The 27,800-nt window shown below is 39.7% G+C and overlaps 1 protein-coding gene across 2 annotated transcripts in view; it reads left to right on the forward strand.

Moving 5' to 3' along the window:
* The first annotated feature begins 3,719 nt into the window (after positions 1-3,719).
* rnf24 (ring finger protein 24) overlaps positions 3,720-27,800 on the forward strand; it is a 38,532-nt gene continuing 14,451 nt past the window's right edge. Inside the window, exons 1-4 of one of the 2 annotated variants that reach the window (XM_080029762.1) lie at positions 3,720-4,212; positions 16,186-16,335; positions 21,665-21,707; positions 22,505-22,546. In XM_080029762.1, the coding sequence (XP_079885888.1) occupies positions 16,193-16,335; positions 21,665-21,707; positions 22,505-22,546 (228 nt within the window). In that variant the 5' untranslated portion in view covers positions 3,720-4,212; positions 16,186-16,192. Of the gene's footprint in view, positions 4,213-12,886; positions 13,000-16,185; positions 16,336-21,664; positions 21,708-22,504; positions 22,547-27,800 lie in introns of those variants that run through there. The other variant, XM_080029761.1, reaches the window with a different exon arrangement.

Raw genomic sequence — 27,800 nt, forward strand, 5'->3', positions numbered from 1 at the left:
TGACTTTTGTGGTGCTAAAAACAAAACAGCGTACATACAGTGGCTGGATGTATGAACAAGACAGTGATCAAACAAAACAGTAGTGTATGTGCAGAGGTGGACATAATGGCCTTCAACAGACTGGAGGAAGTGTAACATGGTGTTAATAAACCTCCTCTCTCCAATTCTTCTGGAATAATCCCTCCATTCAGTCAGTACCAAGAGCAGCAGCCTCCTCCTGTCGCCCCATGGAAGAGGGAAGGAGGGCCAGTGCCAGTCTTGTACCTAGTCTGCAACCTTTTCAATGGGCCTTTGTGGATGCTGCCATCCTCTTCCCCCGGCCAACCCCCGTCCCGGCAGCCCATTCAGGAGTGTCACATGGCACACCCACTCTGCGCCCATCTCACAATGCAGCCCTGTCATGTGCACCTCATTGACATGCGCTCATAGTGATGTGCATGGGGGAATGGTTGTGTTCCTCCACTGGTTTCAAAGGAAATTAGGTGCCGGGCTGGGTGGCCAAAGTGTGGCTTCCTGGATAGGGTTTTAATATTTCTTATAGGAGGAAGTGGTGAAAGTGTGTGTGTGTGTGTGTGTGTGTGCGTGTGTGTTGGCAGTTAGTCTCTGCAAATGTGTCACACCAACCTCCCACACTGTTTACTGTCAGTAACCATGAGCAAACATTTGCTCGAAAGGTAGATATCACTAGTTTTCCATTTTACCACCCACATCTCATTCAGTCTGATTGACAGGCTATACATCTGTTTTTTTATGTGTAGGAATGACAATACGATGTCCTATGATTATAAAGGGTAACTCCAGATAATAAGGGTTCCTCCAACACAACACTTGAAATACGTATAAATGCGAGTAATTCTCTCTTGTGTTAAAGGTTTGAAGAACTATCGCTAAAATGTGTAATTTTTCCTCCACACCAGTCTGCTGCCCTCTCAGCTTCCCTCCTGTCAGTGGTTATCTTGTTACCTGGGAGCTTATAAATGATACTGACACAAACTCGACGTTGGCCAGGCAGCTTGGATTAATCCGCAGTCCTTTAAAGACGACCTAAGTTTTAATGTTCAAATTTGGACTCAATGGACCTGGTATAAAAACTGGTATTCTCATATAATGCCATTAAAAGAGGCGGAATGTTGCCTGATACAACTATTTCTACACCTTAGATTTGGTAGAAGCTGACAGTGTTTTTTTAACTGAGCCACATTACAGGGGATTTAATCCTCAAGACTAAGTATTCATATAAATAATATTAATATAAAATACGCTGCAGAGAACAAGTAAAGAGGTGTGCCTGCAATGTTGTGTTTTTTGTTTGTTTAATTTTTTTTTAAAGAGTAACTGTGTCCCTCATGCATCGTGGAGAATGGCTTTGTAAAAATTTAGTGAATAACAACTCCACACTGTCTGCCTTGGTCCCTTTGTGGCTAAGGAAATGGCCTTTCATAAATGTATCTAAAACTCTGTTCAGTTAATTTTACATGTGTGGCACATGTTGATAATATTTTTCGTGTAGGCTTATTTTGTCCAATCGTTAAAAATACATAATAAAGTCACACATGACATGATCCAGGACAAAGTGACACTGCCTTTATTGTGGAGTAATTCATCAAATCAAATGATAGGAAACAATAAATTAAAATAGCCCTGACGTCCAAAACATTGGATGTGGCAATTTTTTGTCATTACTGCCATGTGTAACTCTTTCCCAAGCCTTATGCATCCATTACTGAAAGAGACAGGAATCATCATTATCCTCAATGAGAGTCATTCAGTCAGCAGGCAGAAATGAATAAACACTGCTTGCTGCTATTACAACCTAACCTTGAAAATAAAAGTTGAAACTGTTGTGGTTCCTCAGTGAGGAAATTAAGCTTAATTTAGCCTTTAGCCTACAGACTAAATGAAGCGCAATACATACATTATATTATTCCCAGAATGTGCAATGCAATAATTATGTTTTGCAGCCTATAACTTCCAATATAAATGAGATGTTCAAGGTTAATGCAATTAACTTTAAAAAAAAATATTGTTAAAGGTGTTAGACCTATACAGCATAGCTTTATATACTTTCTAATTGGTAGGCTACATTTATGATGTTATTGTTAATATCCACGAATAACTTGAAACCTGTGTGGAAATGCAGTTACACTTCTGTTATTAGATACAAATTGTTATTTAATTGTTATTTATGGGTTTGTTCAGAATTGTTTAAAAGCCTACTGATCAGTTTCATCCCATTTGTGCTTATACCTAGGGGGCAAAACCCCCTTTTTAAAAAAAAACAGACATGGAGCGTTGTAAAAGGTTGTTCACCAGAAATGATATCCAGGACCTTCCACGATCACAACCTGGGTGGACAACCTTGTCAACAAGCTGCTGGAAAGCTACAGCGGGCCGACATAGAGCAAATCAGAACCACTGTTTAAGCGAATGAGGGTGGGCTAATAGGGAATTTTTTAAACTTATATATATCATTATGACACTTTGCAAGTTGATTACTGACATTAAATCAACAACTTTTTGTATTACGGTATTTTCCAAAAAGTTTGAATAAATATGAAAAATCATCAATATCTTACTAATGATGTGTACATATCTGCAAAGCCCCAAAATCTAGATGTTGGACAAAAACAAAGTCAATTTATTTTTAAATTTTGAAAACAAAACAAGTGTCCAACTGCCTGAAGCTTTTCCTAATCACGGTTAAAATTTGATCAATAACCCATAGAAAATGAATTTCTTACACAGTTTTTTCCAAGGGAATGTCTAGCCGTTTCCTAAAATACCAGCTGGAGACTAAAAGGACACTTTTGGTCCATGGCACATGAAATGTAACTGTGTAAAAAATTAATTTTCTATGGGTTATTGATCAAATTTGAACTGTGATTAGGAAAGGCTTCAGGCAGTTGGACACTTGTTTTTTTTTCAAAATTTTAAAACAAATTGACTTGGTTTTCTTCCAACATCTAGATTTTGGGGCTTTGCAGATATGCAAATGTACGCATCATTAGTAAGATATTGATGATTTTTCATATTTATTTAAACATTTTGGAAAATACTGTAATACAAAAAGTTTTTTGTTTTAATGTCAGTAATCAACTGGCAAAGTCTCATAATGATATCTATAAGTTTAAAAAATTCCCCATTAGCCCATCCCCATTCACTTAAACAGTGGTTCTGATTTGTTATGTCGGCCCGCTGTAGCTTACCAGCAGGTTGTGATCGTGGATGGTCCTAGATGTCATTTTTGGTGAACAACCTTTTACAACGCTCCATGTCCATAAAATCACTTTGCAATTGTATTGCAAAGTGATTTTAGTACTATGGTATTAGTCAAAACTGTATGGTCTATTAGACAAGCCAATAAAGCCTACTTGAATTAAATTGATCTGAATTGACACACATGCCAACACAGCTCTCTTGAATTTTTAACTGACTAAATAATCTCCTCTTATATATTCCAGATAATCAGCCTTAAAATAACCAGTATTGTTTTTTAACTTAGGCTAATCATTATTTTTTGAGGATCTAAGCATTGCAATCAGCTACGTGACCATGTGCAGCAGAGGAGCATCCACTCCCTCCCTCTCTTTCCCTCCCTCTCATGCCAGCATCACTCCCCTCGTAGCCTTGTACTGTCCTCAAAAACCTCCAGCAGCATTAACCGCATCGGTCTGTGCGAGCTAAGCCGACAGGCAGGACGTGGGATCTACAGCTGCTACTAGTGTGGTAGTGGGCTAGCCGAGCAGATTTGCCAACCACGATTTCCATTAACAACAACAACGAAGGGCTTTAATTATTATTTTTTCTTTCAAAAAAGGAGGGGGGAATCACGACGAGGAAAAACCCCTCGCGGGATCCCCACATCCCTGCCACCGACACACGTTCACCCACCACGGTTAAGTGAGCTATACCGTCCTTATCAATCGCTGTATTTTGCATGGACCTATAAAGAAGAGTATTTTGCCTGTTGTTTCCTGAGGCTCCCAGTTGACCACTAACGGACAACATCAGAGGCGGTGGGGTTGTGTGATGAGGTCGCTCTGCAGCAGGGGTTTACTCATCTTAAAATAACGCGATTTGCCTTACCAGGACAGTCTCCGCCTTCAGTTTGGGTCGATTTGTCTATTTCGGAAGCCTTCGTGCGCCACGAGTGGGTGAAGAAATACACACAAAAGAAGCAGATAGCCGCTGCTGGGACTGAGGGAATCGCTGGTGAGTGGAGGGTCCTGTTGTCTTTAACCCCTTGTTGTTGGCTACTAACCGTTGTTGATATATTGAATTTGCTGAATTTGGCTGATGCCTTCATGTCTGATAGCCTACAATACCCGTCAAACGTTCAATTCCATAATTTAGCGTGTCAATATATGATGTCATAGGCTACAGACGTTTGGGTTGAATGTGCGAAAGCTTCTTAATTGACTTGGCGGTAACATACAGTAATATGTTTAGTTATATTTTACAGGACAGCAAACTACTGGGATAATGTCAAATAAGTAACGCTACTGTTTATTCGTAGCTCAGGTTGGCCGTTAACGTTGCTAAGTAGCTAGCGCGCGAGCCCATATGAGCCTACGCCCATCTACCGTCCTTCTTGGCCACAACAAAAATATGCCAGCTTTCCCTGAAAACGTCGTGTGAAAGCGTTAAAGTGAGCTCGCATAGCGCCCAATGACTGTCCAAGAGTCAACTCAATTGTGTCCTATCGCCGTGATAATCGCACGTTTTTCGCTCATTCTAGTCATAACAGTGCATTACAAGTTCATGCACTAATACAGCAGCCCTCACATGGGTTAACAAAACCCACAGCACTGTTGGTTAACCGGACCGCAGTGACTCGTGTGAAAACCTTACGAGTGGTAGGGGAAACAACAGTAGGGCTTTCTCTGTGTTTCCGTCAACAGTGACAGCGTTGTGTGGGCTGTTTCACGCCTGACCTAAAACCTACTGTCTATGACTATAAAACGCACTGTGCATGGTTGGCAGCCTATGTGCAAGACCGTAAAAGGGTTAATGCATGAAAATGAGTGCTTTTTGGTCTCCAATTGTATATCTTGCTGCGCCTGCATGAGATGCAAGTAGTGCTGTTTTTGAATCATGGTGGCAGAAATCATGTTCAGATATTTTGTATGCCATTGCCTTTAGGCTAGCTAGTTACCATTGTCAAGCCCCAAATCAATCATGCTTCTGTAGACATAACATATTAAATCAAAACAATGTACTTTTTCGCCCTTATCTGCCATCCAATGGTCTAATAATAGAGGGTGTCATATGTTGTACAGATTGAAAAGCCTGAGGAAAATGTTTGATTTGGGATTTTGTTAAGGTTTGTTGTTGATAGTGGCCCTGAGACAAAAGTTCAAATGTCAAATGTTGTGTTTGCTGATGTCTGAGAGTGATACCATTGACAGTTCTGTAAACATGACCGTACATCTTATCCTGAAAGGAGGCAAAATTGATTGCCAGTGTTGGTGAACTTCCTGAAAGTAAGCAAGTGAGTGAGTAAGTAAAATGACTACTACAGTGTAGTAAAAGGAAAAGAAAAAATCGACCCAAAGGCTTTCTTGATTCCTTGATTCTGTAAGCCGAGCAAGCAAGCCAACTTTCTATTCATTACACTTATTTCAAAACATGAGTTGACAGTAAAATACTCTCTTAAAAGCACAGAGAGAGACTACTTTTGAACATACATTGATTACATTTAGATGGAATAACCAAATCCAAAATGGTTTTTTTGGATCACAAATATATGCACAAATATATCTGCTCTTGATGCATTCAATCAAATGCAAAAAAACAAACAGTTTCTTGTAAGTACTAAGTAGCTATCTAACAGACGTGAACAAATTATAGTTGATGAGTAATATCAGCTGGGTTTTCAGATAAATAATTTGAGGACACATATACTTAAAGATACAGAGCACTTCATCATCTAAAGCTTTTATTAGGCTACTTTCTGCTGCCAAAGAAGCATCAGGGATCTGTTTTCACAGCTGTCGATTTGCCCAGTATAACGCGTGACGGACCATCTATGAATATGAGTAAATCTTTCATCATTTGCATACGGATCATGTTACATCCTTAGAGATACAGTAAGATAACATTGTTTATTTAATCAAAGGGATAATTTTGGTGCAAAACTGGGCTGCTGTAACAGTAAGGTTTTGGTATTTAGATGCTTTTCCTAAAGGTTCTTGGAATGACCCAATACTAGTATAAACAAAATCATGTGATTAAAGGGGTTACATATACAACTTTGATGGTGAACACCTTATGAACCCCCCTATACAAATCCTCCAGTCAAATGGCAGTATGGAATTACAGCTAATACCAGTTGTGTAATTTTTCAGCAAAGAGCAAAAATAAGTGTTGGGAATTTACTTGAGGGCAAAGGTCAAACAGTCCAGTACAATGTTACAAAAATGATTTGTAACACAGACTACCATATCCTTTAAAACACGTTTAACCAGTCCAACATGTTTTTCAGCCTGAAAGGTGAAAGCCTGAAGGCTGCAGCGTTTTTGACATGGCTGGTCACGGGTATAGTATTCAAAGATGGATTCACTACTTGCAGTGTTCTCATATAGGCTACCCCCTTTCCACCAGCACTAGCCTGGTTCCAGTTCTGGATCGATGCTAGTGCCAGTTCTTGTAAACATTCCAAGGACTAGTTTGCTTTCCATGGGCTACATAATTATATCATCATTACATCACAAAGGTTGCAACTGTTGATGACCATGTGGATAACAGTTTTGTTTGTGTTAAATGCCAACAATGAGTTGTGCATAAATCCTGCATGTGCATTGAATGTTGATCAATAAGTGGCAATATTCCATGCTGTCTTGATTTGGAAGAGGTGGTTGCTAGTTACCTTTTTGTTATTTATGTTATATATATTTTTTTTTAATTCATAAATAATCATTGTTGCTCTGGGACTCAAGCAACAGGCTGATTTCTGAAACAACTGAAACACTGATTTCTCAATTATATTGGCTAGTAATGCATCACTGATCCTAAAGTTCAATGAGCAGGCAGTCAAAGTTGGTTTCCATTCAAAAAATGTACAATACAATATTTGTTTGTAAACTTGACATCTTTGTATATTTTTACACAATTTGTTTTAAGGTCAGTAGTGGTAACACAACAAACTGATATGACTTGGATTAGGTTCAGGTTATTTTCATGTTTCACCTAAACCCTCTCACCCTCACGTGACTACAGCATGACTATTTATAGACCCTGCATTATGCAGACCAAGGGTCCTGTTTCGCTAAAGCAGGTAGTTGTGAAAATATATGATATAGGATTGAATTTGTTACAATTTGGAATGTCATATTGTTACTTTTTTCTTAAAAGGTTATTTATAAATTCAATTAAAAGTGTGGCTACTTCATACACTTGGAAAAAAGTCAACAAATGGTACAAAACAACCAGATAGAAATTGGGTGAAAGAGAAAATAAAAGTCAAATGGCAGAATTTAATTACACGTGGCACTGAAAATAGAAAGAAAACCCCTCCAGAAAAAAGCGTCACTGGAGAAACAAGAGTGCAGTAAGACAGCTGTGTGTGTCAGTTTCTCTTGTTTATGTCGGCTTGTGTTACTATCAGACACCACCGAGGAATGATGGGTGTAAGGAGAGAGAGAGAGAGAGAGACCGCTTTTCTTTCCCTGTAAAATTGAATGCAAATGTGTTAAAGGTTTGTTTATTTGATTTATCGTTCCAATTATCTTTCCTATTTTTTCCCATAACAGCCTCACTAATTAAAGACTAGCTGCCTTTTCAAAGTTTCATATACTTTGAAATGTTATACTTTATTGGCATTTGGTCAGTGAGTAGGCAGTTTTAAAACATATGGCTGAATACAATTGATGGACAAGAAACCCTTCTATGAAGTAGCCATATCAATGTTTGGCCTTGGGTGTGGCCTAGAGAGGGACTTCGAAGATAGTTTGACTCTTTGTAAATCTCTGCACGATGTATCGTTATCAACTGTTTGATAGCCAGTGCTTTGCATCTGTACCATCTGTACCATTTATAATCTGTACCATTTATAATGGTACATATTAAACCCTGCGACGGTTTGATGCATACTTGTGCCGGCAGTTCATGGAGTGCCATTTAAAGGTGCAGTGTGTAATATGACATCATCAAGAAAGTTCTAGAAAGTTCTAGAATGCAACACTCCCTGGGTAACCCCAACCCTTTCGAATAATAACAGAAGCTACAGTGGCCTTCAAGGACAAGAATAATTCTACATTTTAAACAATGCACCTGATGACATTCCAACTATGACACTTTCAAGATGGCGGCACTAGGCCTTGGTCCAAAATATGCAGAAATATGGACATATATGAGACCCTTTCTAAGGGAAAAAATAATAATTAAAAAAAAAATGTTCAGCTATTATGCACTAAATTAAATGTACTTATGGATATTAAAATTACTTTCTACAAAATCTGATAGGAAATAAAACCCAAAATTCTACACACTGCAGGTTTAATGTAAATCCAGTAATTGGAATTTTATCAGCCAGCAACATTATATTGACCTTGTCAGCTCAAATCAAGTCCCTACTAACCCAAAACTAGAGTTAGTTACAGTGACCTACTTACTGTAGGACTTGGCCCAACTTTGGAAAAACAAGCTTTTCGTAATGCATATTTCAGGGCTTGAGTTGGAAACTCTTTTGGCTACTGTACTCAGTGATGGGGTTGTGGGATCATTATATCATCATCTTCATTCCTCTGAGGAAGCAAACATTCATAGTCTGCATTAAAGGTGGAGGCAGAGATTCTGGAAAAGGCTTTTTGACAAAATCACTTTTATTTTGTCAAAATCAGTGAATATTTCCTCAAATCTGGTGTACAATACACTAGCAAACTGAAGAGAATGTAAACAAAGGGGGCCCACCACACCTAGCAACATAACAGTTTACAGAGCCTACTATTATTTTAGGAAATATTCACTGACTTTGACAGAGAGATTTTGACAACAAGCGTTCTCCAGAATTGCTTATTCTATCTTTAATGTTCATTATCTTAAAGTTTCAACAGAGAGAGGTTTTTATTTGAATCGCTCAATGACCGCTGTAGCCTAGAACTGCATTTTGTATGCTTTGTGACTGATCTGTTTGTCCCCCTTTCTGGCTAAAGGGATAATATAACTAGCCAACTTGCCATCAAACATTTTAACTAGGGGCAATTATGTTTTGATGGACGGTGACTCGGTGAGATATGTGAATGGTCAGTGTCCAATGACATCCCCCGCACAAATTGCAGAAAATTGTGTGTATGTTCACGCCGTATCAGATGAATGTGGGCATTTCATTTACCACCGCCAGCACAGTCCCTCACTCTGCTTCTGAGGCCCGGTGTTTGCTACTGCTGCCCTTTGGCATATTAAGTTTCAGATGTGCAAATCTCATGGCCTGCCGTGGCTGCTAGTGGAAATTTCCACTTCTCATTTGGAACAGCTTGTTGTGGGCTGATCACAAGAAACCATTGAGCATAATTCAAGTTTTACGGATGTTTTTTTTAGGGAAATTAATTTTAATGAGATCTTTAATACATTAAAGAATCGGATGCATACAGTACATTACTCTTTTATTGGAAAAAATATAAAAAGGACAAGGCTGTACATCACATGTCTGAATTACTCTGCAGCTGCCTTAGATTTCATGATGACATAGACACATGACACATATATTATATGTCAGGGGTCTAAAGGTCATCATTTGTCCATGTGATGATGTGTCAACTAACGGTTCAGTCACTATTGATTGAGTAGGGTATCGAAAGATGAGTGGAAGTGTTTCGTTCTTTAGGTTTGATTTGGCTCTACGGTGATTGTATGATGAATTTGTTCCATAATGACTGAACAACAAGAAAGGAAGGGCTCTTGGGTTGTCTACGTGAATATACGCTTGATACATGGTTAAAAAAAAATCTACAGTAGCTAACTTGCGGTTGTGAAATGGTTAAAACAAAACCTCATAGCTTGGTCTATTTGACACAAGCTTTTGTTTGCTATAGGACGTCTATAAACTTTACCAATATATAGTTTTATTTAGTTTAATAGGTCTTAAAACCTTTCACTTCCCCTTTGCTCTGGAAATAACTACTTTTAACTACTCGTCATTATTGTCTTGAATCAGGTTTTGATCTTAATATTTTGATATCAATCATGTGCCTTCGGTATTCCATATCAAACGGTTCAGCAGGCATGTGAATGTGTTTCGCAAATTGTTTTGAGAATGTTTTACAAGAAATAGGTCAAAATGAAACCATTTTGTTTACCCAAGTAAGCAATGGCTCATTGACCTACTGTATAGAACAGAGGATCCTTGGTCTGTCTGGGTTAATAATACTCCAAAGGGAAAAGTGTAATAGTGAGGATTTGCCTGGGCTTGACGGTTATCCTCAAATGACCCAAAGAGTGTGCACACATGTGGAACAGCAGCTCATAAAATGGTTGTATTCTATGGAAGTTGCGCTGGAAATGAAAAGCATACACTTAACAGTCTCTAGCAAACCTATTAATTTTCACTGTTTCTCAATCTCAGGGAGGGTCATGACTTATATTAAGTTTAAGAAATTCAAATTAGTCTTTAGTAAATATCTGATAGACGAGGAGGGATACTGAATTAATTGTTTTTGCTTGATGACCGGTGTAAAGTTTCCTGGGTAGTTATTTGCAGACTTGTTGGATATACCCAAAACGCTGCCCCTTTGTACATTCATGTTAGTGTGGCTACTTTATTTTATCCAGATGTTTACATGGTAATATAGTACCATATCTTTTGGTTCATTTTCTTTTATTGTTCCCTGGTAATGTACATTTTCTGCATCAAACCAGGCGGAATTAATTGGGCAAAAGCGTGTCCTTTAAAAGTGTTCTTTTAAGCCAGTTTATGTACATAAACATACATACGTACACAAGACATTTGTTGTGATACACTCGACTCGCTACACTCGAACAGATTACTATATCATCCGTATCTCATATACGGTCTCTGTTGTGAATTCAAAACAAGTGTCACAAAATGTCCTCCTTATCTTATCTCTGCATTAATATCCATGGGCTTCGTTATAGTGATATGTGAACACCGATCCTTGGCCCATAACACCAAATATTTTGTGGCTGTAGGCCAGACACCACTAATGTTAGTATAAATTGTACAACGAATGTGAAGAGGGATTTGCTCACCCACGCTCATATCCTATGAATGTAATGTGCTGCACATGCTCTGTTTCTGGTTATGTAATAGGGTGAGGCCATGTGAAAATGTCTGTGGCAAACAGTGGCTCAAAGAATGGGATGGGGAGAGCAGACCCACAAATCGCAAAACCCTCTCTAGGCCACACCCAAGGCCAAACATTGATATTGCTACTTCATAGAAGGGTTTCTTGTCCATCAATTGTATTCAGCCATATGTTTTAAAACTGCCTACTCACTGACCAAATGCCAATAAAGTATACCATTTCAAAGTATATGAAACTTTGAAAAGGCAGCTAGTCTTTAAGATTGGGTCTGGCAGCACTGGCTCACTGTAGGCTACATTCAGTTTTTGCACAACTAGTTTTATACCCAGTGAAGCGTGCAAGAACGGAGTGGACCCTTCACTTTCAAAAAGAGAGTAGGGCATTTTATATGCACATAAAGGCCAGGACACACCAGTCCGACTACCGACCGTCGCCCGAAAATGTAGTCTGCCGATTCAGGTCTCATGTCTCCATAACAGCAGGCGGCGCTAATCTGTATTGTGGCCCAAAAAAATACGAAAGCCGGAAATGATGGGACAGCCGGTTGGAGTAAGCAACCGTAAACAGCGACGGTCTATCCTCTACCATGCTGATAAGTTGTTCCTCGATTTGTTCGGTCCTCATGATCCCAAGTATTAAATCAAGCCAACGAAATGATGCCAAACAATGTGTTGAGAGTGTTATGACATTGCCTGCGCGTCACTGCTGCTTGTGCTACCCGCCTCACTTCTGGGCTTCACTGATTCGCTAGCCCTCCACCAATCAAATTGCCCCGACTGAAAGACTGCCCGACGCCGATTGAACATGTTGAATCGGCTGAGAACTACCTTTGTAGGCTTTCAATGTCAAGGCTGATTTTTGCTTTGTTTTTCAATTGACTGTGAGATTTATTAACATTCATATCAGATACTGATGGGTGACAAATTACATTTAAGCCAACATTAATTTTCTATGCTGGACAATTAATGTCAGGAGCTTCATAGGGCCTCGGCAAAAGACTACTGTACAGTCTGTTAAACTATACATGAAAGACTAGGGCTGTCCCCCAATTGGACCTATCTAATCTAATCGGATCTGCCTGTTCAATACATAGATTTGACTATGTATGGTCCTATTTGGCTATTAGAAAACTGCATTGGCATTAAGCTTGTTCCAATAAGCGATCTGATAAACCTTTTTAGGTTTATCAGCAATTGAACGGATGGATAAAGATTGTTTTTGCCATAGATGATAGGGTCGCCTATTAAGGCACCTTTAACTAACTGACTATCTTAAGATGTTTGTAAAAAATAATCACGCATTTGGACGTGTTGTTTCAAGTGGAGCAACTTGTCTCCCCGGTGGTTAATGAGTCAACAATTTCTTGTTCCAGCAGTTACTAAAAGAAGGAGTAGGCCTATAAGTTATACTGTTAGTGTTTTGCTGAATGTATTCTCAGTTCTCAGGAATTTTGTAATCCTTTTGCAGTGGCAGTTTAGCAGTTCATGTTAGCTCATTTGGTGAACCATGTGTTTTACAGCGTTTTTCGTGTATGTGGGACTGTTTACTGCAAAGGGGTTGGATTTCTAGATCGCTTGATGAACCTAGGATCCTCTTGGTCAGTGAATCTTGATACTGTAGGGGGTGTCGCACAGAGCGAAAAGGGCCAGCCATAGGAGCAGAAGACTCACGGTACTTGAAGTGACTGTCATAATGTGGGGGTGGCTCCCACCAACATGGCTCACAAAGGCACTTTGAGGTAATACATTTAAAGCATATTATATTCCAGGGTAGATACACGTGTAACCGGTTCGTAAATCATAACAGTTTAGGAAAAATCAATAAACGCAAAATAAACAATTGTTTATGTTTTGAAAATTACTTCAATGTGTTCTGAAAACATGCATTAATTCATAACATAAACTTTTATCTATTTGGAGAAGATAAAAGTAAGTCTGCAGAATCTGTCTCAGTGTGTGTGTGCATCCTCCCTCCCCCATATGAGACGGTTAAACGTGTACATTAAAAAATTGCTATCGTGCAACCATTTAGACATTTTTGTAAACGTTCACACCCCTAAACTGGTCAAAGTCCTGAAAGGAACCGCATGCTCCAAAGAAGAATAGACGTCACACTGCACTGTCGCACGAAAGTTAACATGAGGCCTGAGGTCAGTGTTTACAGTTTCCTTTATGTGTTGATGTGCAGTTGAAGCTACCAAATGTTTGAGAAGTGGGGATCAGGAGAAAGACAGTCACATTTAAGACTATGGCTTTTTTGTGGTGTAATATTAACCACTTCTGTCTGAAGCTGTGTGTGGATGTGGAGTCTGAGCCAGGAGCGGTGTGGGATCCTGACGTGAATGGTTTCACTGATTTAAAGGGCTTTTGTTAACTTCATATGTCTAACCCTGACACTTGGGGTGCAACATTGTTTCAAATGTCGATACAGAGTGACGTGAAAATCACATGAATTCTGACATGAGGTTGTATTGCAAAACAATCTGAACTGACCTGCAAAGCCCAAAGCTGAATTGAAAAGATCAGGTTCAATGTCAAATGGTCAGATTCTGCCCTCTGTTTTGACATAGAATGGATTGTCAGTGGTCTCAAATTTCCCCATACACATTTGTTTGTTTGCGTGTGTGTGCGTGCGTGCGTGTGTGTGTGTGTGTCTGGAAAGCAAATTGCTGCGCAGTATACAGTCTGTCTGTCTGTCCAGATAAGCGGGGGGGGGGGGGGGGAGGTGGTTGTAGCAGTTAAGGGAAGAGAAACCAAAAAATAGTCTGAGACTGAAGTGGGGCTCGAGTTTGGCATGGAGCCATTGTGAACAGAGATGAGCTGTGATCCAAACAAGTCAACAGGAGGCAACTCACTGATACAGCTCTCAAGTGCAAGTCATGACACTTCTCAAGGGCCTGCTATATCCATGTAGACTTTTCTGCTCTTCAGCATGAAGGCGCCGCGCGGGTATGTTTAAATTCACCATGAATCGTCTTTTTTTTTTACTATCCAGTTTTTTACAACTTTATTTTATTGGAGCTGAAACTATTAAGTATTCACTCTGGAATGGGATGTTTGTGTGTTAGCTTCATGTATCTCCGGTGCTTTTTAGTTTGCATGAAAGGCTTTAAGCTCCACAGTATGTTTGTGTTGATGGAGTTTGTCTGAGCAGTGTTTGTAGGAAAATACTAAGAGAAACATGGCTTCAGCTTCAGATAGACCACCTTTTCAAATGAACTGCTAAAATGGCTCATACTGTTTGGAATATGCACCAGCTTAAGTCGCTATTTGATTGTGAATCATTCTGCCTCAACACTACACATCTACATCCCGAATGCCTCACATTATGGGTATTTAATTACATTTAATTTGATAACCGTTTAACAGCCCTACAATTTTAGTGCCACTGTTTGGACTCCACAGACCCCATGCACAGTGGTCCTGAAGGCAAGTTGTTTTGTGTTAACCGAGTGTCTAAAATCACAAGTGTTTCATTCCTGTGGCCTGTGTCACCAATTCTCATGGCAATCCTATTCACTCGCTGGTTTAGTGCCCACTTGTCTTCCATGTTATGAATGTAGCACAATAGCTCTATCCCATGGCTAAGCAGCTTGATAGGCTGCAATCATCCATGTTCCTCTCCTACATATGCTCCGTACAAAAAGAGCTCCTTGTATTTATGATATAAAAAGACGTACTGTCAGTGTCAACCCTGTTCTCTGATATCACCAGCCAGGTGTAACCCTGCCAGAGTGTCTCTGTGTACACTCGGGACAGCTTGGACTCACTTTGATACACACATGTGTTCAAAGTGTCACACGTGATATTATGAGCAGGCGAGGATTTGTTAATGGCCTCCGTCAAATCTACATGACTTTCAGCTCTCCATAGTAGTGTACAGGAATGAAGCTGGTGTTCAGTCAAGGGGAGGGGCAAAAAAACATGGTTCCCAAAGGAGTAAAGTTATTCCTGTCCTTCCCTCCCCCTCATCTCTCAGTAGGCGCAGACATGTCCAGTCATGTCCCTTTTGGTATATTGAGAAAGAGCACTTGACCAACAGATCCTTGTTAGTGTGCCCTGGCTTTTATATAGAATGTTATAGTTATAACATCAATGAGCAAAAAAGCTTAATATGCAGCATTTATAAAGATTGATCTTTGCCTGTTTTGTTACAAACTTAATTAATTAACTATGTATTTTTAAAATCTTGTTTATTCAGAGGGCTGTAGATTAGAATACTGTTGGAATAAAGCTTTGGCTTTCTGTTACCCATATAGGATGTAAATTAAGGAAGAATGTATCCAACTATAGTATGTTGTTGTATTTCCTGTGTTGCTTTGTATTATTGTGTGCCATTTCCCTGCTCATGGCTTTCAGTGTAGATTTAGATGTTTGGGCATCTGACCAGTTTAAGTAAACCCAATACCCTGAGGGTTTACTTAGATAGGGTATATGTGGTTTAGACTATTGCTGATACAATAGCTAGCTGCTCAGTAGACACACTTACTGGCATGGTGCTTCTTGAAGGTCCACTAACAGGGCAAACAAAATTTGTATACAATTAATTTGGGTCATTGTATGGTATGTCTTGTATTAGAAGTAAAGGAAGAAAACTGTGTTTTGGCATCCAAAAATAAACTTTTTTAAATTATTTGCTTTGGCACCTACAGTCTTCAACTGTAAAAACTGAGAAAACTGATGAAGGCCTCAAAGCTGCAGTAAAACTAAACTGAAAATAAAAACAAACCTTGAAATATATGTGAAACTAATTTGAAAGAGAATTTCAGTTCCACCTTCCCTTTGCATCATTTATTGCTGTTTTGTTATTGGACCAAGTCTTTTTTTTTTTGCGTCTTTTACTTCTTCTTTTTTTGGTCGCAGTGTGTTGAAATATGTGGAAATAATCAATGAACTGTTTGTGTCATTTGTGTCTCACCATCCAGAATATCCATGAGCTCCGATTTCCCGCACTACAGTTTCAGGATGCCAAATATAGGGTTCCAGAACCTTCCCCTCAATATCTACATTGTGGTGTTTGGGACTGCCATCTTTGTCTTCATCCTCAGCCTCCTCTTCTGCTGCTACTTAATAAGGTAAGATCCATGCACCCGTTTGCTTTTGATGTGGCTCTGCTTAGAATTTGTATGGTTTGAAGTAGTAGTTTGTGGCGATAAGTGTCATACAAGGATCTCTTTGGCTAGGCATCGTTTCGTGCAACAAATCATTAATCTGGTCGTACTGTTCAACACATATTATCCCAAAATGTTAATATACTGCTTAATCTGCATAACCCTGCGCATGCATAGCTTCTGTCCAAAAAGTCAGGATGGAAAACACTTTTTTAAACAGTTTTCATTTATTTATTTTTTTATGGAGGGATCTGTTGTGTTCCAGATTTGCTTTTCCCGCAAATTAATTTAGACTTTAATATTAAAAAGCAAAAACCGACCGTTGTTGCTTATAATTTCTACACTCAACATTTTAAACAGATTTTAAATTTGATTGCACAAAATGCAACTGATACATCACACCCTTGTACATATCAAGTCACTTTGGTTCATTAATAATTAGTTAAAAAGTGGATAAAAACAGGAATGTTTCTTAATGTAATGGCTTTATACTAATAGCAAATGTATATAACTTTACTTTATATTAACATTATAATCTAAGAAACACTATGGAAGTCAGAAACAAACATATCTGCATCCTGATTTAGTTATGTTCTTGCAATCCATGCAAAATGGTCAAATTATCTTATAATCATGTTGTTTCGATTGAAAAAACTGTATGATACTTCACTATGGCTTTTAGTTGATGCTGAATTTTTTTTTCAGTTTCAGAAAATGTGTATTTGCATTTGTCTTACTAACTGTTATTTGCAAAAGGGCAAAATGTTTCAACAGCACAGTTTGGAGGAGGTACGTAGCTATGATAATACAGTTGGTGAATTTATAATCTGAAATGATGGGTAAACAGTGAGCGGAGATTCAAAGCTGCTTGTCTACATTAGCATGATCATGGCACTTTTCATCAAAGAAAAAAGATAGTTGTAATTTTTTTCAAGAGCTACTTAACCCCCTTAATGCCCTCACCATATTCCTTTGTTAATTGATGTTAAAAACCTTCTGTCTGTAACCTTAAATATTTATCTCGTCAAAGCATCCTTGTCAAACATTTAGACTTGATTATAATCCAAGAAAGATTTCCCATGAAGGAAAAGTGGTGGTTCCATGTCATTCCATTGCCCCTCTTTTTAACCACACTGGACTATTCAGAGTGTTGTGGCTGCTGTGGCTCAAGGGGTTTTCTCCTGGTAGCGATACACTGAACAAAAATAACATTTTTTATTTAAGACAGTGGGAAGTAGCAGTTCCCAACAATATTCACTCCTCGCCACCCTGTCAAATCCTATCTTGCAAGGTGGAATGGTAAGTAAGTTAAGAATTCTTCTTCTAACTGCAAAGAGACACTTTACAACTTTGATGCAGTACCATGATTCAATACTGAAAGTCAAGATTGCCAGGTTTAGGCACTTAAGGCGAAAAAGAGCGATTTAGCTCTCTATACAAGGTATTTAAATATGCACTCTCCCAAATGACAGGCCCTACATGACTTAGCACCCATGCACCATCAGGCATTGTGCACACATTAAAATAATTTCACTGGCTTTAAAAAAAAATGCATATGACCTTGGTGTCAAGATTCCTGTGGCCCCAGCTAACTTAAACTTCAAAGGGGGAATGGTATGGTTTCTGTGCTGTAAGCAAGTCATTGCTCTTGTTTACATGGACAGGTGAATAGGGCCCAGGGAATTTACGTTAGAGTTCACGTGTGACTGGTCATTATTCCAACCAAGACAAATATTCACCCTTATGCTGGGTTTACACTAGAGGACTTTTAAAATACTTTGAAAAGACTGAAGACTGAAACCCTCTTACATCTAAAGACAATCAACTCACACCTGAAGACAACTAGTCATTAGTTTTCAGACACTCCCTGCATTCCAATAGTAGTTGCACTTCCCCTTGTTCATTTACCCTCAGCCCTTGGCATGACGTAACAGCATACGTTGCACGGAGGGAACTTGGAGAGCGGAGGGAGACTGGGCGGGGGAGGAGCAGAGGATTTAAATGGAACCCACTTGCCCTTGTAGTCGCAATGGACCGTCAGTTACATAGGTAAATCTGAATGCAAATAATACAGAATTATAACATTCTGCTAAGGTAGCCTATGTTGCAGAAAGCCATTTCCATAGCATAACAAACATTGAATTTCGACACGGTAACTCAGATTATCAAGATATTGTTACTTACACATGTAAATAGTTTGCTCCGACATATTTTCTTATTTATACTTTCAACCAAAAACATTTGTTTATAGTCCTCTAATTGGCAGCCATCGGTGTTATAGCAGCAATGTGTAAACTGCAATACATTCACTGGATTGTTCGTATGGAAATAGGATAGCCTAATTGAGGCGTTTTGGAATATATTTATATATATATATTTGTCCTGCGGGTGGCCGCGATGTCCCTAAAAGCATACAGTCTACCGGAAAATAAAAGGAGAAGAAGAAGAAGACGAACTGCAATGCACTGTGGGTGATATCCACCTCGGAGTGACCATCCATGTTGACTTGATCACTCAGCCCTCCGAGGGTCTATCTCACGAAGTTCACTTCAGTTTCCAGACTATTGGAACGACACTTAAGATGGCAGCGGGGATTCCCCCGAGGGCAAGTGAACGAGGGCCTGTTGAACGGGTATTGGAACGTACCCACAGATAGGCCTTTCACACCAAAATGAACCAAGAGTCAGTTCCAGGCTGGTGTTGGGGTCAGTTCAAAACTGGTTACAGCCTTATCCCAGTTATGAACCGGTTGGTTTCACATCGACTGGAGACAGCCATGGAGCCGGCAAGAGAGCAACGTCATGACGTCACTGTAAACGTGTGTGTACGTCACCCGACGCCGCTGCTCTTGTGGCTAACGCTAAAGCTACCGCTAGCTTTAAGCACAACAACAGCGGCGAATACGTCTTATTTTTACACTTCTTGGCTCTCGCTTTGCTTTCTTAAGCAAACAGGACCCATACAGCGTATTCTCGCCGGTCAATTTGATCGCTACGTTCGGTAATTATGTTATGTTTACGTCTCGTAGTAGCGGTGTTTTTAAATATGGCGGGCATGAGGTTTGAGTTGCTCTGGTTGGTCAGGATAATCCCTCCCCCAACCGTTCGCGCAAGCAGTTCTTATCAAACCCTGCTCAATCCTGGGGTATGAGTTCCCCCGGTTTTTACGGCCCGGAGCAGGCTCTCTGGCGGTGTGAAACCAAAACACTGGCTCTAACTCCGAACAAGCCCAGAACTAGCTCCGATTTTGCGGCGGTGTGAAAGGCCTAAGAGTGAGATTTTGAAAAGACAGGGGGGTCTCATATTGCAAGACTACAACTAGATTCCTTTTGAGATTAATATTATTTCCGCAAACGCGATAGTGATTATTTAATTAAAACAAAGTTAATTCAATATTCCGAGCGGGGGACTTCCTTTAGTTATTTGACCATATTTATTTGCTGATCTTGTCCCCCAATAACTTTAACTCCTAACCCTGTATTTGACGGTAAAGTGTTAAGGTTGCGCGGCTGTCAGCCTGGTTCTCCCGACGAGGCTTCAAGGAAAAAGTGTCCGAAATAAGTGCCTGTACAGGCGGACACAGGTCGCGACTAATACCGCTCCTCCTGCGTCGTGCTTGGTTCATGTAAGAGTGTGACAGTGTTTACGTCATTTAGCTTGAGCCAACCCCGTAAGACTAGCAATAATATCAAACATGTTTGATAATGTCGGAACGTCAAGACGGGAAGAATACTGGCTGAAATCGGGTCGGAAGACTACCTTACACCAAACGACTGAGATAACGGGCGCGCGCCACAACTCCAGAACGACTTCTGAGATTTCAGTCCGACATTGGAAGATTGTCAAATCGCGTGAAAAGTCGTGTAGTGTATGCCCAGCATTAGATTGACACAAGGCAGACTCTCACAGAAACACTCAACCACTTCTGTCAGTGAGTCTTCAGTCCACACACACACATATGTGAAATATGCAACACGGTTTACATTGCAGTTTACATTGCAAGGACTGATAAGTGTTTGGTAAGCATGGGGTGGTTCTGAAAGTTAGTGATAGTAGGCCTTGAATGCTGACTTCATAAACAGGGCTTAAAGGTTAATGAATAGTGAAAGAAAAACAAACTCAATCTTCAAGTTAGTCATCACTACCATTTAATTTAGTGCCATTCTAAAGGCAGACCAACCCATTTGGAAATACTTGACCATAATAATGGCTGACACATATTTTAAAAGTCTAATTGGAAACCCGTTGATAATCTTTCAGCACATTATTCCTCTTGGCCACTTTGACATAGTGCTTTAGGGGGACATTGAGCCACCCCCATCAGTCCCCCATGACTAGTTGTCCAACTTGTCCCCTACCCATCAGAGTCTCTGCACCTTTTCCTGCTGACCCCTTTCAAAATGTCAGTTTCTCTCCTAGACTGTGCTGCTTGTTTTACAGATCCCTCTCACTCTGCTGCGAGAGGTTAAGGTTACTTGTAATGGAGGTAAATCTTACAAACCTATGAAATTCTCCTATCTCTCTTGTTCCTGTTTTTCTTTCACTGTTTTCTACACATTATATTGTCATTCTTGGTGCCTAACATTCTCTTATTATCCAGTGTTCTTTCTGTTATCTTCTTTGTCACTGAGTTATTATGTGTTTGCCCATATTTATAAAAGCTATTTTTATTAAGAGTTACAGCAACCCTTGGATATAAACCTAAAACATTGGTCGTATCTGTGGGTACACTGCTTTTTTACCTGGAGTTTTGCACACCTTCAAAGTGCTTCAACAACCTGCAGTAATATTTTCAATGTATGATCCAGTGTATTTTTGGGTGATGTTATTAGTTGATATTTTACCGGTTTTGTTTTGACAAAAAACTAAGGCCTAAGCAAAGATGATAAAATAATACCTGTAATATCTGTTAAAATGTTACTTGACCCACAATTGCATTACTAAGGAAAACCAAATGTTAACAACGTTCATTGAGGTGTCATTACTTTCACTACTTTCTGCAATTGGTTAATCAATTGAATATTCATGCGGTCAGTAGTCTCATGACTGTTTGAACTACCATAGCCAGAATCATGGACTGGAAATAGCTTTTTTATTCTAACCATGATTTACCGCAGTGGTGCACTAGAATAGACTGGTGTCAGAAGGCAAGTATTTAATAAGAAAAGTGCATCCATGTTTGTCATTTTCAATCTTTTTCCAGGATTTATCAATATTTTGTCTCATTTTTATGTTGTCGGTTGGAGAAGGCCACTTGCTAATCAAAAAGATGTTTTGTCTTTACGTCTCCCCAGGTTACGGCACCAGGCGCACAAAGAACTATATGCATACAAACAAGTAAGTACTCCAGTCACACACACACACACACACACACACACACACACCCACACACACACACACACCCACACACACGCACGTACGCACATGCACATGCACACACACACTGCAGTTCATAGATGTCACAAGTATGTGTACTTGGACACCTGGTCTCTAATTTTGCTGCATGATTTAATGAACTCCTGCGGGTATTAAGGGGCATGCTGCTCATTGGCTCTTGCCCATTTTAAAATATTTACATGTTTTTAATCCAAAAATGTATAATTGCACTTAAGCTGAAGGGAAGGAAAAATCTGGTTGAAAGTTAGCCGGGGGTTGAGCATGTCAGTAAAGTATAGCCTGCATCACTAGTAAGAGGGAATGACGCAAGGCAGAAACATGACTCATGTCCTTCAATTATGTAATGCCAACATGCAGAAGCACCTAAATATGTCACATTTAAACACATACCCATCTTACCACCTACCCTATTTAAGACTTTTATATAATGTGTCCAGCTTCTAAGCAGATGTAAGCCTGCTAAGCTCATTTATGAGACACACACGCACAGACCCATCCATACAGTATACACCTCCATACAGGAATTTACTATAAACACTATATTATTGTATAGTCTATTAGTCTACTAGCTTCTTATTTTGTATCGCCCTATCTAGCCTGACTAGTTACATTTCCATCACTCACTCATTACAAGCAATAATGTATTTTTTTTTATCTCCAAAGGAACTGGTGTCTTTTACCATGCTAAATTGTTAGTGTCAACCATGGACTAATCTTTCTCTTATTATGCCTCACAGGTCATTCAGAAGGAAAAAGTCAAAGAGTTAAATTTGCATGAGGTAAGCACTCATCGTCTTTGTTCATCAGATCATTCTGTAATGTTTCCTGAAAAGCACACACTGTACTGTTATTTCAGATAATGTAGACCAGCCAGCCATGTGCTACTTCATTTTAACAATGCTTCAGCCATAATGTATTCCATTTGTTTGGGTCATCCTTTGTTAACTTCCATCCTCTTGAAACCCATGATGCACCGTGCTCATGCGCTTGGTTTAAAAGAAAAGGGCTAAGGGACTCTGAAGGGGCAATTCATGATATCATTATAAACCTACAGTAAATGTCCCAAGCTTCGAGGTTGGACAATAAACAGTTTTGAATAGTACAAAATCCTAATTGTTAATATAAATCTGGAGCAGACATGCGGAATATGTCTGAACATGTCAGGACACCGTAATATTTGAGCAATATTCATAGTTGTATTACACCTGTGGGTTTTTTACAATATCAATTTGGGCCTCTAGTTTTGAGACATTTCTAGGGTTTCTCTTATTTGTCACCAGTGACGCCAAATGCGATTTTTTGTTAAACTGAAGTACATATGTCTTGACACACTATAATGTGAAAACTAGCATATTGTGGTTAAGTCCTGAGTGTCCTCCCTGTCAGTATTACGTAATTATGTGTGTGTCAGCTCAGCTCATTTAGAAAATGACAAGCATCAGTTGTTGTGTATAGAAGCAGCACTGGCTTTGTAGTGGAAACGGTGGCGGTTAGCCAGGAACACTGTCTCTTTAAAACTGTAGTGCAAATGAATTGTTAACAATAGCATCTTCATGTGGGCTTTGACACTGGGCCACAACACAGTTTCTTGTCATCAGTGTTGGAATTTCCCACTGTTTCATCAGACCCCCTCTTTACTGTTTATGTTATTAGAAACTGAGAGAAAGCATCAGCAGGTGTCATGTGAGTGAAGACTGTGACTGAATAACCAAGCTGTATTTGTCTAAGAACAATAATACACACAAGATCCCACACACTAGCCTGGCTGGATGACCCAGTTTAAAATGCTCCCACGCCAAAGAATCACCCTGGAGACACAATTATACACTGTGTTGCATTTTGTAGTATGACTTCGCCTCCCTTTTTAAAAGTGACATATGCATTTTACATTTATATATATATATATATATATATATATATATATATATATATTAGGGCTGGGCGATATGACGATATCATATCGTGGACGATATGAAAGTGTCTACCGGGAGAGATTTGGCCATACCGTTTATATCGCGGAGAAAAAAAGTTAATGTGGCGGGAGCATAGATGGAGCGGGAGGCAGCTGTCCCTCCGAGTCCCTACAGTTACACTGCAGTTACACCGCCGCGCCACACGGGGGCTCTGCAGCAGAGTTCTTGGTTGCAATACAGCTTCTCTACCCTCAACAGAAGAAGGCTGTGTTCGGAACGCCATACTAGCGTCCTACATCCTACATACTCACCATCTATATACTGCATACTCTCTACTCAAAGATCGATTGTGTATGCGAGTTGCGCCGAAACGTTTTAAGCTGAAGTATACTCAAGCAATGAAGAATTTCTTCTTCTTCTTATAAGATTCAGGCAGTTAAGACGCTGTTTAGCGTATAACCGCCCTCTACAGGTTAGATATTGAACTAGATTTTTACAGTCCTGTGTTCATCATCTGTGTTTTAGACCTCATGTTATATAATTATGTTTTGAGGCGGAGGATCCCTCCGACGCTCTCTGTCCGGCTCATCATCGACAGCACTCAGCTGTCTGTCGGTTGAGCTGGACGAGCCGCGGTGTGTGGAACAGCGATCTGTTCTGATCTCTCTCCACTATCAGACTCACATCACTCATTTCACTTAGTAACTCTAATGTTGTTAGGTATTTATCTTCATCTCTTATCTATTGTAAGAGTTTTATGAATGACTGCACGTACAGTTGTCAGATCGCGGACCCCAAACAATGTCGTTGCCTAGCAACTTGCTCGAAAATATTTCATTTTCCTGGTCGGGTAGAATTGACCCAGTGCATTGTGGGGCGGTTGAGTAGGAAAAGTATACAATCGATTCATACCCAAAATCTTCCCGGAAGTTAGTACTCATCCGGGAATTTCTCGCATACCCAAACTCGCATACCTTGCAGCCGTCACATACTCAAATTGAAGTCAAAATGAGTATGAGTAGGACGTTAGTATGGCGTTCCGAACACAGCCGAAGCCTCATCTGTTGCTCTAGCTCTAGCTCTGGTGCGCCATGACAGTTAACAAACCAACTCCGTGTCACGGTGGCAGAGCAGATGGTTTTAACGGTCAAAAATGTCATCGGGCAAAGGAAACTTGCTTGCTACTTTAGCGTGCTGTTGCCGTGACGCAGAGTTGGCTTGTTTTAAGCCTCAAACTAGGCTACATGGGCAGTGTTTCCCCTAGAATTTTTTTTAGGCCCGGTGGTAAGAGCTGATAAAGAGTATGCGCACCGCGTGCGTACCAAATTTCTAGAAGAAATTGACCAAAACGAACCCCATTTGGGATGAGCCTCTTTTGACAGCCCGTTAAAAATGAGGACATAGGGTTATGCTTTCACATTCAGTACATTTGTACATGTGGTGTTTCTCACAGGATTTTTAGATCCTGCTGGGTGAGAATGGACCTTCTAGGGGGTGTGGGGGCATGCCCCTGCAGAAGAAAACCTTATAATTTTTAAAGTTAAATGCATCAATCTGGTGAAAAGGTGAAGAGGTGAAATCTGATTAATTCTGTGCTCTGTAAACAGCTGTCATATGTCCTGCCTATAACTATTTTCTGTAATATTTTGGAGACACAAGCCATGTAAACTATTCAAGAAAAACACGTGGATTTCAATAAAAAACAATAAACACTAAGATCTAATATAGACAGGTCCTGTCTAGTACTCATTTCTGGAATAATCTGAATCACCTCACCTTGAAGCTAGCCTATTGATGTTTTTTTTTTTTTTTATGCAAATAGCCTTGTTGAAAATAAATGAATTAACATAGGCTACACATCATGATTAGCCTATCAACATGTGTGCTACATAAAGCAAATTCCCTATTCCGACCATTATATTTCATCTAGCCTATTTCTCAATTTAAAACATAAAAATAAAGTAGCATTGAAAATACAAAGAAATAGGGCTACAATAGCCAGCTGTTTTCAAGATAACTTAACAGTTAAAACAATAAGTAAATTAATATGTCCCTTGAACATAAATGAATGCTTTTCTGAGAATGTCAAAGGCAGTAGTGTGGCACTTCTGTAAACTTACTGAAACGAGTGCATGCCGTTTTTTCTGCGCTGTCTCTGCTGTTGATACAGATTGGGTGTGTTGCCACGGCGACGTAGCAATTTTAACTTTCTAAGTTTTGCTCAGCACTTTTTCCTGTTCAACGTCCCTGTTACTGAGTCCTTAATATCTCCATAGAGCAGGCGCTGGTTTTATTTTCGCCACTAGTTCAGCGTTTGCTTGCTAGTCATGCTCCTGCTCATTGGCTTCCGTGTTTAACAAGTGCGCACCGAATGCACACGCGCATCGCGCCCGCCGTGAGCAAACACACACACACACACACACACACACACACACACACACACACACACACACACTTGCAGACACACAGATCAGCTGATGGGATGATCAAACGAGAGGTTGTAAAGACAGGCGCACACGAGGGGTAGACCGACAGTGCCGCGCAGACGCTCGCAAATGATTATTACGGAATCAATGAAAAATTGATTAAAAAAAAAAAAAAAAAAAAAAAAACACTTTTTATTTTTATTTATTTTTAAGTCAGGCTGCTGTTGGCGGCCCCGCCAGGCCAACGGGACCCCCCGCCAGGCCTGTATAATGGTAGGGGAAACACTGATGGGTTAGCTCTTGTGAGCTAGCTGGCTAATAATGACATATTTAGCTTACTCGGGGCTTCACCCCCGTGCTGTTATTGTTGGAGACAGCCAGCAAGGCTGGTTTTATGTAACTTTAAAACATGTCAAACTTGAAAATACTATTTGTGTTGAAGCTGGAGTTAAAGTATTACCAGACATTAGCTCATTAGTTAATTTTGACAGCTTTTTTAAATGAAGATGAGCAAATACTGCAGGAAAATTCAAGTCTTTCATTATTTTGATATAGGCTACTATCAATTGGAAAATGTAGGCTCTTTGGTTGATGCTGTCATTTTTATTTTGCACTGACTGACTAAAGCCAGACTGGTGTGGTATTTTGCACCAGTTTTTCTTTTGTATGGAAATTTAAGTTCCAAGCAAAAGATGAAAATAATCTAATGTGATTAAAGTTCAGTACGGTTATTGTAATCCATTGAATTTTAAGGAAAAATACTATATTGTGATATATATCCATATCGTGATATAAAATTATCTATATCGTGATATAAGATTTGGTCCATATCGCCCAGCCCTAATATATATATATATATATATTCAATGGTGTACTAAAGCCCCTATCTCACTGGGCTGCGACAGTGTGCGACAAGTTGGAGACACAAAATTGCGACAAAATATGCGAATTAGCGACAATTTTCACTTGCAGTCTCACTGAGTTGGTTCCTCACGACACGTTTGCGAATGTCCTGCCCAACACTTGCCAGGAGGTCGCATTTATGTCTCGCGAACGTCTGGCGAGCGTCGCACGAACGGAATGTCAGTCTCATTTTTGTCTCAAATCAGTCACAATTTAGTTTCATATGTCGCCAATCCCAAAGTTGTCTGACATTGCTCGCACTTTCTGACTCGCAGAGACTAAATTGAGAAGGGTTTGCAACGCGTTTGAGACACATGCGACCACTCTGAGACTATTTTGAGACTAGATTTGTCGCACACTTTTTTTGAACATGTTCAAAATTCAAGCGACAGGACTGCGCGGCTCTGCGACTCATGCGAGGAAATTGAGACCTCCGCGAACGTTTGGAGACAGTTTAGAGACTCTCTCGCAAATGCAGTCTCCAACTTGTCGCAAACAGTCGCAGCCCAGTGAGATAGGGGCTTAAACACATCCTGAATGTTTCCATATATTTTCAAAATCTGAGAGAAATAATTTTTATGAAGTAACGTCCCCCCCCCCCCTCTACTATCTGAAAATACCGGGCGAAACCATTGACTAGAGAAAAGTGTGGAGGTCTGGATAATACGGATTGAGGAAGTCACAACCGTTCAAAAAAGTAGTAGTGGCTTTATAGCATTGAATTTTTTTTTGTATTGTATTGTTTAATTTGCGCCATCGTATCCTGTGTGATCCTGAATTTCTGAAGAAAA

The sequence above is a fragment of the Ammodytes marinus genome (assembly GCF_949987685.1).
Source record: "Ammodytes marinus genome assembly, chromosome: 6".
NCBI classification, from domain to species: Eukaryota; Metazoa; Chordata; class Actinopteri; order Uranoscopiformes; family Ammodytidae; genus Ammodytes; species Ammodytes marinus.